Below are 19,156 nucleotides of genomic sequence, written 5' to 3'. Positions count from 1 at the left end.
CAATGTAATCAAAGGGCTAGCAAGTGAGCCATGGGCTACCTCCTCTGATGATTCTGCTTCTTCTGTTGCTGCCCCTGATGGCTGGAATTATGTTGTGCCAGAGTAGCTTTCCGGCGAGCACCCTAAAAACCCTGTCCGTTCATATTATTTGATGTGAACCCTAGTGTTTGTCGTGGACCATCACCATTTTTAATTCTCTCGCTCCGCCTAACCTGTGGAGGTTGGATGTTATTGTCAGAGCCTTCGTCCTCGCAAAAGTCAAAGGGGCGTGAATCATGGTTAACCTCATCAGTGCCAATGAAATTAGATACTTGTGGATGTAAAGGATAAGCATTGCCTTTTTCGTACGCATAGATATCCCTATTCAATTTTTTAGTTTTCACCTCAATGCTTCTCTTAATAACTGCATCAATAGATGAAAAAATTCAACCATAATCGGATTTATACCTGGGGAATTCTGTATCTGATGTAATGTTTTTTCTCCAGGATTTCTAGTTCGCCTTTAAGAGTAGCTACTTGTATGTCATGATGTTTTATGAGGATACCTAGGAATTCCATGCCTTGTCTGTCGAATAAGCTAATAAGCTCTAGATGGAAACTAGATTTTGGAATAAGTCAGACAGGATACGTCCACTGACAGAAACCCTTAGGTTCTAGCTAGATAGGTAGAGTGTGTTTGTGTGTGTGTGTGGGGGGGGGGTGGTTAACACAAAAAACATAGCCCCAGGTATTTCATTTACTCAATTATACCACAAATATTTTTATATATATATTTTTTCTACTTAATACATTTGCATTTTATATTAATTCAAGTCACTAATTTAGTGTCTAGGCATTTAGTAATAAAATCATGAATTATATATGGAAATACAAAGTAAATCGTTCTCCATAGGAGGAAAGGAATTGAGTTGTTTATTTAATTATTCAATTGTTTTTTATATAATTGTTTTATTTATTAATTGTATAAGTATATAAGTCATTGATTGCTTGTGTAACTTTATCTGAGGAAGTTTGGATACTAGTCCTTGAATAAAGTTTTGGAAAAGGAGAACATCTGCAAGTTTCGCTGTCTTTTTATGTTTACGAAGTACTAGTTGGTTGTGTTTTCTTATTTACAAAAGGAGAAAAAAAGAACCAAGTTCAAACAGGCAAATAAATATACAGCAAGCACCAGCCTCCATGCTCCGATGTAGTTAAAATGTTCCTTTATTACAAGGATTCCACACAAAGTCGATGCTTCAAAACATTTTAACTACATCGGAGCGTGGAGGCTGGTGCTTGCTGTATATTTATTTCCCCTTTGTTATTTGCTTTATATTTAGAGCCATTGGTAAAAATAAGGGTCTCAGAAATGCAAGGTTATAATTGGTATTATACTCAAGAAAAGTTGGCTTTATTTTTAGATGATATTATTGTATACCTAATCCAGAAAAGGACTTCTCAGTGTTGTGGAACATTTCTTTTAAAAAACACCTTTACTGAATTATCAGTTGTGACACAGGCAAACTTATATTTATATAAAAGTAAACAAATCATATTAACAAGTTCACATTTACAAACATTATGCATCACATATATTCTTCCATAGAATACAATCACTCCAACATTACATAAATTGTTCAGTACTTGCCTTTTCATAAACTTCTTTCTTCCTCCACAACATTTTTTCTGGATGAATTGTTCCCACAGTTTCTATTTTTTCTCTGTAATTTGCTCCTACCTTTTCTAAAAAAATTCCACTTGCTGCTCTTTTATCTCTGTTACAGTAATACCACGTTAGTTATGGTAGGTTTAGAATTTGATTTTCATTTTCTAGTATTTTTTTTGCAGCCACCAGAATTAAACTTAACTAGTACTACATCTAGGCAATTCATATCCTGTATCCTAGCTAAAAATAATTTCCTAAGCCACACTCATTTGCTTGCCCAGTATTCCTGACAAAGAACTCTGTAGGTAATCTTTAAAGTCTGCCAACTCATTACACTCTGAACACATATGCTCCCAGGTATCTCTTTCTTTCCCATCACTCCTCCATTTCCCATCTAAATGAGGAAAATTTATTTGGAATCTGCTTATGGTTTAAAAGTACCTGTGCAAATGCCTCCAAACAAAAATCCTAAATCTTCTAGACTTTACATATTTGGCAGCCATACATATATCCTCCCATTGTTTATTGGTGAACTGCTTATCAAATCTCTCTCTTCCCAATCTTTTCTGACTTCCTGTAATTGATTCCTGTAGTTATCGTCCAATATTTTATATGTCCTACAAACTATCCCTTTTTAAGAGTAGATTCTGTTTTAAATTTAACTACAAACTCAACTAGTGAAGGTTTTTTTACTTAGGGTTCCCTATCTCTTTCTCTTTGCTTATACTTTGATATCAATCCCTGATAGGGAAGGCAGTCTCTAGCCTGCAGTCCAAATGTCTTCTTGGCCTCTTCCCATTCTATTACCTTTCCCTGTCTAATTATTTGCTCCCAATACATTGCTTTGTTTGCCAATTTTCTCCAGTACAGTCCAACCCCCTCTTGCCTATACTCTTTACCCCTAATTGCAGTTGTTCCTATAGGCAGAATCTCCTTTTTCCATCCCTGTGTTGGCTTAGTTCTTAGCATACTTTCTGCTAGTTTATGACTATAATATTCTGTATGAGTATTGCTATTCTCCTTAAGTATCTGCATCCAAAATCCCACTCTCCTCCTTATTTCTTGAATACCCCCCCCACTTCATCATAATTGTTTTCCCCATTGAATTATAGCTTTCTGCTTCTGTTACATATAACAGTCTTAATTGTGTAGCTCAAAATAATCTTTTCACATCAGGTAATCCTAACCAACATGTTCTACTGGAAAAATCAACTTATCCCATTTGACTCTTGCCCTCTTCCCCTCCTAGATAAAATCATTTAACTCTTTTTATTAATTGCTATCCACAACTACTCCTCTTGTTGATAAAAACCTGCCTGGCCTGTGCATAAAAATAAAGGGACTAAAAACATTTTTACTGTTTGCATCTTGCTACTCATATCCATGAACAAGAGCTTCCAGTTTTTGTATTATTCTTTGAATAGTCTCTTCCCACACATCATTAGCTGCCATAACAGAATTATTTTAACCCATAGTCCTAAATACTTCATTTTATCATGTCCCCATAAATGTGGGTATTGCTGAATCAATTCATGTGTGGGCACATAGTTTATAGCTATAGTCTTTATTTTATCTTCACTAATTTTATATCCTGAAATATATTTGCAACCGTCTCAGAATGTTCCACAACACTGAGATGTCCGTTTCTGGTTTCATCAGGTATAAAATGTCATTTGCAAATAAAGCCAACTTTTCTTTATTATCAGACCAATTATATCCTTCGATCTCCAAGTCCCTTATTTTCTTTGGGAATGGTTCTAGGGAAAGAGGACACCACTGCCTGGTTCCTCTTTTCAGATACAACATATTAGAGAAGAACCCTCCCACTTTAATATTTGCCTCTGATCCCTCATCCTCCTAATTAACCTTATTATTGCATCAGGAATGGAAATGCTTCCATTACCTTACTCATATAATCCTAGCTTACTGTGTCAAATGCTTTCTCTGCATCAAGACCCACTAACAACAGTGGTATTTTCTTACATTTTGCTTCACTCTGGATCACCCTTGTTGTATTAATGTTGTCAGATGTTTGCCTCCACTTCACAAAATCAAACTGATCCATGTCTATCAATTTTTGGCAACATCTTTGCCATTCTTTTAGCCAGTCTAAACAGTTTATAATCATAGCTTAAAATTGAAATGGGCCTATATGAAGCTGAATCTTCTGGGTCTTTACTGTCTTTAGGTATCAGAGCCACCATAGCTTTTTCCCAGAATGTTGGTGTTTACCCTTCTTTTAAAATACTGTTAAAACCCTACAGAGCTATATCACTTTCTTCTCTCTTGGCTTCTGTCTCGTTTATTTATACATAGTTTTTAAACTCTAGTTTCATTTTATCCCACTCAATATCTATAACTTCTGAAGATACATCTTCCCTAATAACTGTTGAATTATTTCCACTACCCATTCCAGGTAGGTCAGAAAGCACCAGTGTCTCATTTTTACTTCATTATCATGCATTTTTATCTTAGTTTTTATCAGTGCATGATCTGAAATATTTATTGGATGTGTGTTGAATCGTTCAATAAATGCACATGTTCCTCTGAAATATAATTTCTATCTAGTCAAGCCCAGTTATCATACCTTGAAAAATAATGTATAAATGCTGTCTGAGTTACTGATGTTGAATTCACATCTTCAGTAGCAAACATTTTTAAATATTTCTTTAGAAATATACACTGTTTTGTTACATTTTCCCTTCTAGGTCCCCCAGATACATCCTCACTATTGCAAATCAAGGTCTAGTACCAAACTATATGTTATATTCCTTGCTGAAAGCTGATTATTTCTCCCAAAATATTCTTAAGTTGCATAATAATAGTTTTAGTGGAGTATTTACATGCCAGCATAATCCTCCTCCCTTGCCAATAGACCCTGACTATCACAAATCTACTATATATGTTTGCCTTCTATCATTATTGGAGCCCCTCTGGCAATTAGTATTATTTCCCCCTTTTTCTTTGTCTCTGATATTCTGCTAAATGTCCATCCTGTAATTCTTTGTTTGTCAAATTCACATGTTCACTCCCTTCCAAAAGTGTCTTCTGCAACATTGCTGTTTGCACTCTGCATTTCTGCAAAAAATCGGAGAGATGATACCAATGTGAGATTATTGCAGGAACTGCAAACAGTGTAGATATATTAGTAATAGTTCCTTTATCACCTTTAGTCATTCGAACTACACTATATGGGCCAAGGACTATTATAATTGTAACACAGAATTTGTAGTATATATAGCGCAGTGTGTATCATGTGCACATTATTACATAGGGAAAACCTGTAGGACTTTGAAACGTATGATTTACAAACACAACTTAGCTATTAGAAATAAGGATCCAACTAATTCCCTGGCTAAGCACGCTTCTAAATGTGCTGAGTTTAAAAAGTTTTAACTTTTTGTAGTAGAACAAATAGAGAAAATTGTGTTTGGAGGGGATTTGAACAATATTTTAGAATGTAAAGAAACACTTTGGCAGTTATTTTTAGGGGCAGATCAAGCACCCGGACTAAATGAGTCTATTAATTTAAAATGTTTTTTATTAAACAAATAGACAAGTAGTATTTTACATATATATATAAACATATAGTTTTTCATCTAAATTATTTAATTGAATTATGAAAAATTTTTAGTTAATGATATCATTTCCTGTGTATTTGATATAAAAGAATGTTTGGGTGGAACATACTTTTTTCTGATGAAGTTCCTAAAATCATTTGGTTTCTGTTGTCATTGGATTAGCATTTGGAATTCGACACTATTTTTTCAGTTTGTTACACACACACTAATGTTTGGCAGGCTGATCATTTATATAGTTGTTTCCTACCATCTCCATTGAACCTATGTTACATTTTTCAAGATGTTTTGTTTTAATGAAAACCCTTAAAATTGAAATCCATTTTCAAAATACCCTCATTCCCTGTTAACTCAGAACAGATGCACAAAACTATATATATCTTCAAAAATGAAGTTTAACTCTTCAGATAGGAGCAATTGCCCCAAATTGACAGCTGCACCCACAAGCATTACCTAACATAAAATTTAGGTTATTCATGCTAAAGTGCTTGGTATTGCCTGTCTTCCCACTTACACTGATTGCTGTGTGTTTTTTGTTATCTTTATTCCCCTTGGAGATGTGAAGAATAGCTTGTATACTTGCATAGAACATTAACGTTTAGTCCTGAGAAAAAGTGCACTGGTTATCTCTAAATATCACTAAATTGTACACAGTTCTATTAAAATACATTAAAGTATTACAGCTGCTATGGAGGCTTCTATCTCTTATTCACTTCCCATAATTTGAAACTTTATTTTTCATTGAGCTGCTTGCCATTGTACCTTTAAATTTTACATTTCCCTCAGCAAAGATTGCTCAGATCTCTCATTCATAATTGCTTGTACCTACAAACAACTCATCTAAAATGAAAAGTAGTCAACAAAGAATCTTTGTTAATTTTACTCAGAACAGAATGTACAACTGCCTTCAGCTGCAGACTTCTTGACTCCCACAACTTTTGTTTATGGAAATAAAACAAGCTTATATCTTTGTACATGTAAGACATTTAGCATTTTTTCATGGCTTTCTTCATTTTGTCTTATTTTTCAAGCCTGCTTACTTACAAAACACACACACACACACACATTTGTTTATAGCTTAAGACAAGGATATTAATCTAGACATTTACCCTTATAAAATAAGAGATCTTAATTCTGCATATAATGTAAAAAGTGTTCTTTTATATCCCACTACCACACAGAAGCCCAAGATCACAGCATATTAACATTAAACTTACTTTTGTCAAGCCTTTCTTCTCTGGTTATACTATAAAGCCTATATTTCTTAAAACTAAAAAGTACTCATTTACTTTAATATCTTTAACACACAGAGCAATCACTGAAAATACTCCACTCACATTTAAAATACCCCTGACTACACAAACCTGTTTACTGTATACAACATGCACTTTATATCATGAAATGTTTTATACAAATACTAATAAAAACAAGACTTTTACTTTACTTTTCCACTTTAAGTGTCATCTTAAATATTAATGTCATAAAGTGGGGTATATGCTTTACAGTCTGCCCATAAGTTTAACAAAGTCACAACAAGTCCAGCCTTTCTCCACCACTTTTTCTTGTAAAACCATATTTCACAAATTTTAGTGTTGTTGGTCTTTGCCCTGTTCATCTTCAACTCCAAACAGCAGACTCTGGTTCAAGTCTAAGGTACTCCTGATTCTTCTCATTAACTCCTGTGCTTTTTTTTCTGATCCTCAAGCATTTTCCTTTGGAATAGTTTAAAAAGTTTCACTGGCAAAGTCTCCCTATGAGCCTTTTTGTCAGAAGAATGAGAAGCAAGGTCCCCTTCTGTTTACCAGATCACATTTTGTTGAATAACCTTTTTTATTTCTTCCTTAGCTTGTTCTGCATCCAAAGTGGATTTTATCTTCCAGGAAACATTCTAAAAACAGCTGGATACAGCATCTTGAATCTCACACATTCCCTGATTGCTGGGATAAATTTGCTTCTTTTATACTGGAGTACAGTAAATAATCATTTTCCACAAACAATCTGCAGTCACCAATTTTTCATTATTTTCCCCTCTGCCACAATGTTGTCAGGATCAACTCTTTCTGCTGGTATGATTGTATCTTCTCACAGTTCTTGGGTGCTTTCTCATAGCTAGGTGAAGAATACACTCATCAATTAACAAGAGTGGTTTCTGGCACAGAAATTGTAGTTTACTGGCCATTTGGGCAGTTTTTCCATCTCTTTCAACTTTCTGGTTTAAAAGCCCGCATTTGCATTTGTTTCTCACCTTTCCTGAAACTAGTCTAGCCTAGATACAGATTTGCTGTACCCGGACTGTTTATAAGCTTCTGAGCCCCCAAGCCTTTCTGTGTTGGAGGGAAGCATCCTAGCTTATCAGTAGGAGTGGTAAGCACTAGGTAGCCTATCTACCACGAGATCCAGGTACAGATTCTTAGTTCTAGCCTTGAATTTGCTTCTTTGTGCTCAGCACTTCTTCAGAACTTGTTGTTAGCACTAAATAAGCTACAAATTACTACAGCACTCAACCTTCCTCTTTACCTAGAGGAAAACATGTTTTGTGCTTACTTTCCTCACTTGCTTAGAGAAAAACAGCTCTTATACTCACTTTCCTCACTTGTCTAGAGGAAAGTAGTTTTTTAGTTAGGCATGTCCAAGGGTCAGCTACCAGTGTTCTCTGTCTATCTGATGAATCTGGGCATCTTGAGGCAATGTAGCAATTGCCTCATGTACACAGACAACCCTCTCCTCATACCACACAACACCACAACCTGTGAGAGATGCACTTATCTAGCTAAATTGGAGGTAAATCTCTCTCCAACCAAGACTGAACTTGACAGTCAAGAGGAGAAGGTAAACACTTGCACCACACCACACTCATCACATAGTCCCACTAAACCTACACCACCAAAATCCACACATAGAAACACAAAAACATTCACAGAGGCTCTCAATAATAATCTGCACAAGCAACAGAGACCTCCAAAGCAGAAACGCAAGCAACCTCCACCCTCCAACACAACCCAAATGACACATAGCCCACAGACTCAGTATACCAATAAATCACAGCCCATAAGGCAAACCAACGTACCAAACACATTAGTCATAGGTGACTCTATAGTCAGACACACTGATATCCCACTCACCTAGCTAAACAAGAAGGTTACTGTCAGCTGCCTGTCAGGTGCCAGGATCCGCCACATAACCCACGCACTCAGGTCACTCCACAACAAGTACAAATATGACTCTGTCATTGTACATGTTGATGTGAACGACCAGACACGTACCTCCCTGGACTACATGAAGAGATGTGGAAGAGTTCTCCAATCTTGTAGCCCAGGCAGGTATGACCCTAGCCCTGAGTAGCATCCTGCCATTGCCCAGAATGATACCGCGGTACAAGGACAAAATGATTGACTTCAACAATTGGCTAAGCTTCTGGTGTCATTCTAAGGGGATCCAGTATCTATCTGCCTGGGACGGCATGGTCAACAGACCATGATGCTTTGCCAGAGATGGCCTGCACCTGTCGCCCCTGGGATTCTGGATACTGGCTAAAGCTCTTGCTGCCCCTATAGTGCCTTTTTTAAGCAAGATTCAAATGACAAACTCACCACCATAACAAGAACAGGCAAGCAAAAACTGAGGGTAATGCTTCTCAATGCTAGAGGTCTAAATCTCAAAATGCACTCACTCAAGGCACTCCTTAAAATGGAGAATATCAATATCTGTGCAGTGACTGAGACCTGGTTCAAGGCTCTAGAGAGCACCCCTGCATTACCAGGCTATAACTCATACCACACTTTTCGGCCATCTAACCTGGACCAGAGCACCAAAGGCGGAGGTGTGTCCATATTCATTAAGGATATCCACACCTCCAGGATAGTTGTGCAGCATAATGCATCCAAGGTTATCCAAGTGCAACTAACTCTGGGCAAAACTGCAATCCAAACTGTAGCTTGCTACAGATCCCCCACCATGCCCCAGGATTCCCATTCCTCTTTTCTTGATATACTGGAAAATATTATGGTTCAACCAAACACCCTAATAATGGGCGATTTCAACTACCCCACTATTAACTGGGAAAACTACTCATGTACCAACTCCTTCATTCAACGCTTTCTAGAATTCATTGAATTCCAATGCCCTGGATCAACTTATCCACACCCTCACCAGGGGCAACAATATCCTAGACCTAGTCATTACCAGCATGAGTCACCGATGTTCCACACCTGAAATCAACTCCTCATTGGTCATATCCAACCATAAGCTAATCACCCTAGATATCTGCATCCCACCCCCACCCACCATTATCAAAGCCAACTTCATGCTTCTTAAGACAGAAGTGGCGAACTTCATGACACTCATGCAGATGGACAATACAGTTATGACTGCTGAATCCTACACAAATGCACTCTATAAGCACTTACATGAGTGCATGGATCGTGCTATCCTGAACAGAACCAAGATGCTATCCTCCAAAAAAGGAAGCCAATCTGGTGGTCCCCTGCCATAAACAAACTCTACAACAGAAGGAAGAAACTGTTGCAAAAGAGAGTAAAATCCCATGAGTGGAGGAGCTCCCTGGTCAGCCTCAGTAAGAAGCTGAGATCCCTTATAAGTTCCTCCAAAGCTAGCTACAAAACAAAATTGCCACTGATTCTAAGGGCAACCACAAAGCATTCTATAGCTATGCCAAGAATCTCAATGACAACACCCAGATCTGCTCTGAGTTACAGCACAATGGCATGAAAATTACAGAACCAACTGATATTGCCAACATCCTGGCAGATAGATTCAGTACTAACTTTACCCCCCTCTCACCCCCTAAAGGGCCCATATCTATATAGGAAGAATGCAGGATCCCTGTAATCACATCTATGCAGGTAAAAGCTGCACTCTCTAAAACCAAAAACACAGCATCCATGGGACCGGACAACATCCCAGGCTGCGTTTTACACGAACTTCAGAACGAACTTGGTCCCCACCTAAGCACCATGTTCAGTCATAGTCTCACGTCAGGCTTTGTGCAGACTGAATGGTGCACAGCAACAGTTATCCCACTCCACAAAGGGGGAGCCGCCACTGATCATGGGAACTATTGCCCTATTAGCCTGACAAGCCTGGTCTGCAAGGCCATGGAACGTATCATCATGGAACTCATAAACAAAGACATTGGTAACCTCCAAACTCTGGACCCCACCCAGTTCGGGTTTGTGAAAGGCAGATCATGCCTTCTGAATCTGATTGACTTCTTTGAGGCAGTCATCAAAGCCATAGATGAGGGTAAGGTGGTTTACACAGCCTGTCTTGACCTCACCAAGGCTATCAACACCATTCCCCATTCTGGAATTATAGCTAAACTCACCAAACTAGGTATAATTCCCTACATCACAAGATGGGTTGCCAACTGGCTCACTGACAGAACCCACACTGTAAAAGCTGCAGACTCCAAATCTGACTTCAAACCAGTGACAAGTGGAGTACCACAGGATTCAGTCCTGGGACCTATCCTGTTTGGTATCTACTTGTCTGAAGTACTAACACAGAAGGCCTCTGGCTAACGAAGTTCACAGATGACTGCAAACTAGGAGCCATAGTCGAGTCCCCAAATAATGTGGACATCCTACAGAAGGGCCTCACTGAGACAGATGCCTGGTGTCAGAGGCATGGCCTCAAGCTCAGTGCCAAAGAGTGCATTGTCATCCCCTTTGGTAAAAACTCTGTACCCATGAACTACCACATAAACAGCAGTCTACTTAATGCCGAATGTGTGATAAGTGACCATGGGACCCAAGTGGACAGTAGTCTCTTCTTTGATAATCACATCGCCACAGTAGTCAGGAAATCCTTCTATGTGGCACACCTCATCACAAAAGGGTTCTCATCCAGGAAAAAAGAGGTCATTGTTCCCCTCTACTCGGCACTCATTAGACCCATTATAGAGTACAATGCACTTTTTGGAATGTACCTCACAAGACATCTGCAGCAGCTGGAAAGGCCACAGAAGTACCTCACAAAGAGGATTACTGGCCTCAAACAGATGCCCTACACTGACCATCTCAAAAAACTCCAGCTTTACTCTGTAGCATATCGCCTACTCCAAGGAGATCTCTGCCTAACACATAAAGCTATGTTAAACCCAGAACTGTTGGACATGCTACACCTTAAGAAATCTGAATCCCTCTGAGCTACATCATGCTCTAGGGACCTAAACCTTGTCATCACAATAAACAGGACATGCTGGAGGGATAGATTTCTGTTCCAGAGACTTCCTATACTCTGGAACAAGCTACCCACCTATGTCAAGCAAAGTTCCTCATTAGCACTCTTCAAGAAAAATCTTGATGAGTGGATGGGAAATAGGAAATACACCCCAGGGATCACTACTGTGGCTCTGCTCAACAGCAGCACAGGAAATTGGGTGGCATAAGCCAGGGAACCTTGCTGGCTAGGCTTACTTAGACCCCTGGGCCTTTAGCTTAGTACCTACCTACCTATGAAATCCTGCTGCTGAATACAAGTCTAGTTGTTTGTTTGTCTGTGCTTTCATAAAATTAGTAGAGTCTGTTCCTTCCAGTTTATTTGGTACAGGTTTTCTCTAAGTGCTCTGTCTATTTTTTGAAACAGCTCTTATTGAGAAGTCTTATAATGCCAGCTGTATCCAGGTGCCAGTATTCCTTTTTGTGTTACTTTTAGTTGCACACAAAATGTTTCTACTTTGAAGGTTCCCCTTTTCTCATTCTGAACATTTAATCAGGAACATTTGCTTTCTTTGTTGTGAACTAATTTGTGATGAATGTTTTGATCATTACTGCTCTTGCCTCGTGATCTGCATTGATAAAGGATTGTTATAGTTCTTGTTGCTACCAACCATAAAAATCAATATTTCTCTGTTCTGGTGCATATGGTTCTTGTATGCAATGGTGTCACTATTTCACATGCTTTAGGACTTATTCTTCCCAGTTTTAGTGAAAGCTAGTGAATAATGTACCATCTGATGCATCTAGGAAGGAAATCTGTCAATGTTTACCCACTTCACCCCTGCTAGCCATCTGGCAACTCAAGTTTATTTCTAAATCAGCAGCAGTACACACCAATGTTTTGTGTCTGTGTAGCTTTTTTTTTCATTATTTTTATGTGTAATACCTTAAACTACACTTTGCCACCCATACAAAATATGACACTGCTTTAATTGGCTTTATACTGAAACCAGTATGAGTTCAAATTTTCCTTGCATTTCTTTTTGTGATAATCTGCCAGGAGACTGTGATACATCTGACATGGCTATAAATCCCAATTCCAAAGAATATATATAGAATACATTTCAGTTACAAAAACAACTAGAACTGTACCTGCTTCTCTCCAAGGTCTGCATCATACTTCTGTATCCAGTTTTCAATCTCTGTCTCAATTTTAAACTTTTTCTGGAAAGAAAAGTGTTGATGATTCGTCAGATGCTATACAACAGCCAATATGTAACAAAATGATATACAGAAAGCTGTCAAACACATATCAAACAAGAACATTTCATGTCTGTATCATCTACACTGAACAGCAGTATAGAAGTTAATATAAAAAATTTGCTCATCATGTTTAGTAGACTGATCATTTTCCCTATATTAGAGGCATATATAGAAATACGTCTGTGACTTCTTACTTTGCTTGGCAGGTTAAAGACATAAAAGTCTATGGAAGCTCCGTTGTTGCTGCTAATAATTTTCATTCCAGTAATTAGGAACGGCAGTAGGCAAGTGCAGTATTCATTTTGCTTTGGGCATACATAACATGCCATAATATAATGTAGACATCTTTATGCATCTGATTTTGCAGTCCAATACACAAGCCATTCCTGAGATACAACAGTGATGAGCACTAGTGACAACAGTATGCAAATGTAATCTTGCAAAAATAATAGAAATGTATTAACAAAATGCAAATGCATATGTGTGTCCAGATAGTTAGGTGATCACTTTCATTTTTTTTTTTTTATTTTGCTCTCTTTACTTGAGAGTACTCATCCCCTACCTTCTGGTCAATTTGCCTCTTCATTTTCCTTCATCAGATTGAGGGTCAGCCAGGAAGTGCCATTATATGGACAGCCATCAGGGATGGATTGAAGGTTTCTTCTACTTTTTATGCCATGTCTCCTCACTCATACCTGGCAAAGCCTGGGGGCGGCACACACACACACTGGGCTGATGGAGGAAATCTCCTCACTTCTGCAAGGGACGTTCCCTCCAAGTAGCCCTACCCCCTTCCTCCAAAGGGCGAGTGGTGGTTTGTTGGGTTTGAACCAGGGAGACTGCAGTGTACAATGTGTTCACAGTTGCACACACCCTTCTGCATCCCCTGGGAGAAGTGAATAGGCCACATCCGTTTATTTATCCATCAGCCTTTCCTCCACTTCCCCTGCCTGTCTCCTCCAGTGCTGGATCTGTTAATGGAAGCCTGGTTATCTGGGCCGCAGTCAGGGTTTCCTCCCACTGTACCACACAGCCAGGGAGCCAATTGCTGTTTTCTGAGGTTGCATTTCTAGAGACTAAATATAAGACTTCAAAACTAAAGAATTTATAAAGAACTGACATGATTATATAGGGCAGCTTAAACAAAAAATGTATGGATGCTACTCAGTGAAAATACAGGGCACAAGAGGAGAGTGTGTGAGTCTCCTTATCCTGGACTTTACAGAATATTTAGTAAGATAAGCATGAAAGAATAAGATTAATAAACAGACTATAATATAAAACATAAAATACTCTCACGACCAGTTATAAAATTGAAAAAAACATTACTGAGATTCTCACAGTAAAGTTTCATAGCTAAAAAGTTAATGTATACGTAATGTGAACATCCTGTTAAATAGTTGACAGACAGAGATTAAATATCAGGGTACAAGTTTATTTATTATTTTTAACAAGGATATTTTCTTGCACTGAAAAGATATTATTTTTAAAACAGAACTAAACGGTAGGCCTATAGAAGTACAAAAATGAATAAACTTTTTTATAGATTGATGGATGTCAGTGGCTTGGCTTCTCGTTCTTGCCTTTGATACTAGGAAGCTCAGTGAGCTGTGGGTTCTATCCTTGCAACAAGTACTTGGACTAATATTCTAGTGCCCACATGATATTGAAGAATTAGGGATGAGGAGATTCATCATTCCTGAGATGATGTCCACATAAGATGTTAAACCATCTCTCCAAAACGGTGGTAGCACAGGTGGATGAATGTAAAGGAATCTGTGGTATTAAGTAAAAAAAATATATATCTATACAGTAGCCATTCATAGTGTTGACATTTAATTTTACCTACATTTCAGAATTTCAACACACAGGTAAGTGGGTTGGTATTGGGGGTGGGAGTATATTTGTGTCAGTGTTTAAGGATTAGGGTAAGGGTTTGGTAAGGGGATAGCTATAGTATTGTTTATATGTGTGTGTGTGTGTGTGTGTGTGTGTGTGTGTGTGTGTGTGTGTGTGTGTGTGTGTGTGTGTGTGTGTGTGTCTGAGCCTGTCTAATGTAGTAGTAGTGTTACAGAAAAGTTTTTTTCTAAGGTAAGGTGCAGGGTTAATGTTAAAGGTAGGGGTGCAGTTAGAGTTAGCACCCATTAGTAAGCTGGTTCCCTGCCAACTTTAGTTATATTTGCTAACCCTAACTATGCACATTACCTTAAAAAAAACTTTCAGTAGCACTAACACTATTCAGACATGTCTGAGCTGAATGTTTAGTGGGATTATGGTTTGCAGATCAGAAACGGAAATTTATTTCCTTTTTTATCAACTGGGTTTCTTTTATTGGTGTTAGCAGTATTATGAATGGTCGACATGTTACGGTCCATCTTTGTGTGTTAATCTTTTAACATGTCAACCATTCATATAGTCTTATGTAAACATATACGTATATTTATTAGAGTAAGGTTACAGGAATCTATGATATGACAAAGTACAAGTCAAAAGGAAATTAAAAGGGGAGGGAAGATACACCTGATGAAACGTCAGGTAATAGAGATGATGTGCCTGAGACAAGCAGTAGGATGTACACAGTGTAACACACACAGAGATGAAGACATAAAAGTAGAAGCTAAAGTAGCCCCTTTTGTAGAGAAGTTTAAGGAGCACAGATTATGGTGGTTTTGTCTCAAGTGCAGGAAAGCAGAAGATGATTTTGTAAAGAAGATTTGGAATAAATAGGAAGAAAGCACGAGGATACAAGAATGTCTAGCCAACAGATGCATGGACCATGTCAGAGAAGATCTGCAACAGTCAGGTGTGACTGTTGAAGGAGGTGGAGTGCCTGTGAATTGAGAGATGTGGTAGCATTTGACATGACACTCCGACCCCTTGCAGAAATGGAAAAAGAGGGGGGCTGATAATGATGAATAGTTCCTTCATAACATTAAGAATGTGAGATGTCAGACAGACATTTGTAAAGATGATTAGAAAGAGAGCAAGAAATGATATGTGAAGGTTATAGAGAGGTAATTTGAGATATGAGTATGGAAAGCTTTAACTACAGAAAACTAGAAGGTTATTTTGAGGACAGTTATGCGATTTATATGTGAGTGCTGTATTTCTGTCTTTCCAGTAAATAAAATATATTAATCATAACTGCTTTCAGTAATTCCAGTTCCAATTCCAATTTTTTTCTTCGATAGACAATAATTTCAAACATTCCTTATAATTTTAGAGTAAAAAAAATGTCAGGAGTCATCACAATCACATTCAGAAAACAAACATCTCCTATCTTACTGTGGTTTGTACTTTAGCTATACATTCATGTGTAATTACAGAGACTGAGCCTCCATATAAACTCTTCATTGGGACTGGCATAATGGTTAACGTGTTTACCTTGCTAACATAAGGTACAGGCTTTGATTCTCACCTTTGAGGGATATTGGCTAGGTTTAAAATGACCCACAAAGGCAGTTAGCTTAGTACTTATCTATGAATCTTATCTATGAATCTCTCTTAAAATAGACTAAGCATCATATCATAGATTCCCATGACATAACTCAAATAATTTCCTTGTCCCAATTTTCTTTTTTGCGAAGTTAATTTTTCGCATTAATATTGTGCAGTAAGGTGAAGTACAGCACTGGTTTAGCCATGTTAAAGCAACCTCTTTCTTTAGTTTTATACAATATCTAAAATCTCCAAAATAACTTTAAAATATACCCTTTATTTCTATCTACAGTTTTGCAGCTAGGGGGTACAATCTTCCAAATTAGCTAACTTCACCCAATAAAATGCTTTTAAATAGGAAACCTGACCTGTCCTGCATAACTAAAAATTCTATCTCCCACTATTGTCTCATGCATACGCCTTATTGTCTCATATAGGTTTTTGTGGGGCGATCTCAATTTAGCTTTCTGAGCTACAATGAACCCTGTACATTTTGATCTCCTTTGCCTCTGTAGAACCAGCAGTACAATTAGCACCTGCCCTATAAAGCTAAACCTTTACTGGCACCTTAACAGTACTTGCTGACATGGTAGGTGGTTTACCCATTTCATACCCTGTCTTTGAAACAGACGTCCTTTCCCAGTCAAACACAGTAACTCCCTAGCAACCTTCAAAACTAGATTTTACAAATGGGTATGATACTGTAAGTTCATGCCTGGAGTATGTGGAAGCAATCTGTATGCCAAAGGAGTTGACAGATTATTTTTACGGTTACTATAAAGGCTGTCTTCCCCTTTATCTTGTTCGTTATAGCACTTCCAATAACTCCATAGAAAGAAAAAACGTTCAGCAAAAAACGATACCAGTAGCTCCAACCCAAACCAACTAAAAAAACATGAAAACACGAACTGATTTAGCGCTTTCGTCTCCCACTGGAGACCTCTTCAGAATCAATGAACATAGTTCTTGTAATCCCTTTTATATTGTAACCAATTAATTACAATTATTTAATTGATAAATCAAATAATCCAATTGACTAAAAACGGGCTGGCTATATCATAGCAGAGTTGATGTTAGAAAAAAACATATTCCTTGAACATATAAAGTATAAAAATGTAAAATATAAAGAGTATAATATAACATTCAAAAGATCTGTAGTAATCATTTTCATTTTGCGTGCTCGTTTTGTTCTTGTTTGTACGAGCACTGTAAAACCTTTTTCTCTTACACGTAAAAGAATAAATGAATGAATGAATAATAATATAACGTGTAGAATACGGTACAATATTAGAGCACATAGTCATCAAAGGCAAATGTTCTCATTCCCTGATCTAAAAAATCTTTGTACATATTATATTATACATCACCTTAATAACATATCTATTTACCCATGTAGGTATACATATAATTCCTAAAAAAAAAAAAAAAAAATATATATATATATATATATATATATATATATATATATATATATATGTGTGTGTGTGAATATAAATAACTAAATAAATAGCTGATTATTCCATGAATTACGATTGTAAATAAATATATAAATAAATATACATATATAAATATAAATATATAAATATAAATATATATATAAATATAAATATATGATTATGTATATATGAAAAAAATAATAATAAAATGACCCCATCTATATGGTGTGTTGGTAATAAAGTCCCATAAAATAACGTATATTAAAATGTTTGAAAGACAATCATGTAAAACCTGAAAACATTAAATCAAAAACAATAATATTAATAATATTAATACTTCACACAAATATATTCTCTTGACAATGGTTTTGGAATATTTTTCCACCAATAATTTAAATTTGACATTTATATTTACAAACTACTTGCATAATTTATTTACCCTTTTATTTCTTTTAGGGTCATCAGATAAAATTCATTCATTTATTCTTTTACGTGTACGAGAAAAAGGTTTTACAGTGCTCGTACAAACAAGAACAAAACGAGCACGCAAAATGAAAATGATTACTACAGATTTTTTGAATGTTATATTATACTGTTTATATTTTACATTTTTATACTTTATATGTTCAAGGAAAGTGTTTTTTTCTAACATCAACTCTGCTAGTCAATTGGATTATTTGATGTATCAATTAAATAATTGTAATTAATTGGTTACAATATAAAAGGGATTACAAGAACTATGTTCATTGATTCTGAAGAGGTCTCCAGTGGGAGACGAAAGCGCTAAATCAGTTAGTGTTTTCATGTTTTTTTAGTTGGTTTGGGTTATAATAAAAGTTTCCTTTTGTTGGAGCTACTGGTATCGTTTTTTGCTGAACGTTTTTTCTTTCTATGGAGTTATTGGAAGTGCTATAATGAACAAGATAAAGGGGAAGACAGCCTTTATAGTAACCGTACCTGTGTCTTGGTTACAAGTGACTGTTGATTCGCGATTTATGGTTTTAGATTATTTTTACTGTTGACTGATGTATCTAAGCTTCTCACTGGTCACTCAGACTGTAAGTTTAGTATCTACCTCTGAAAGATGTCTTCACATCAGCCTAAAATAAATAAAAGCAATGAGCATAATCTTGGCAGCTTTTCTCGACAAGTTCCTTCTGCTTCATCTTCAGATCAACAAAGGCAATATCACATTTATGTATTATACCACCAGAAGAAGGGACACCAGTTCTTTCCTGTGCTGTAAAAATAACCTTCAGATAAGTCACAAACTATTCAGTACACTCTTCAGCTCTCAGCAGTACATTTGTAGAATTACAAAGCCAGTTGGCAGATTTCCTCAGCAGGCAAATGTGTAGATTACAAATACAAATTGGATACACAGGCTTTTGATGAGTCTGGACAGACATGAGATCTGCGAGAAGCTAACCTGTTTTCTACATGTCTTGACAGTCAACTGCAATTTTTTGCTTTCTGTTATTTCATCAGTCAGTTTGAAAAAATAAATACGTTTTCATTCCAGTAGACTCAATGCTTATTTTTTATGCCCTTTCTCGTGTTTTTTTTTTTTCTTTTTGATTCAGAAAGTTACTAAAAGCAAATCCAGACAAACCA

General features: G+C 36.9%; 1 protein-coding gene across 1 annotated transcript in view; it reads right to left on the bottom strand.

Moving 5' to 3' along the window:
* IQCD (IQ motif containing D) overlaps positions 1-19,156 on the bottom strand; it is a 310,850-nt gene that overhangs the window by 54,898 nt on the left and 236,796 nt on the right. The window contains exon 4 of the mRNA XM_044068447.1: positions 12,558-12,629. Coding sequence (XP_043924382.1) covers positions 12,558-12,629 — 72 coding nt within the window. The remainder of the gene's footprint in view (positions 1-12,557; positions 12,630-19,156) is intronic.

Source organism: Protopterus annectens, chromosome 4.part0 (assembly GCF_019279795.1).
Source record: "Protopterus annectens isolate FY-2018-M chromosome 4.part0, PAN1.0, whole genome shotgun sequence".
In the NCBI taxonomy this organism is placed as follows: Eukaryota; Metazoa; Chordata; order Ceratodontiformes; family Protopteridae; genus Protopterus; species Protopterus annectens.
This window is presented reverse-complemented; position numbering and strand designations above follow the sequence as displayed.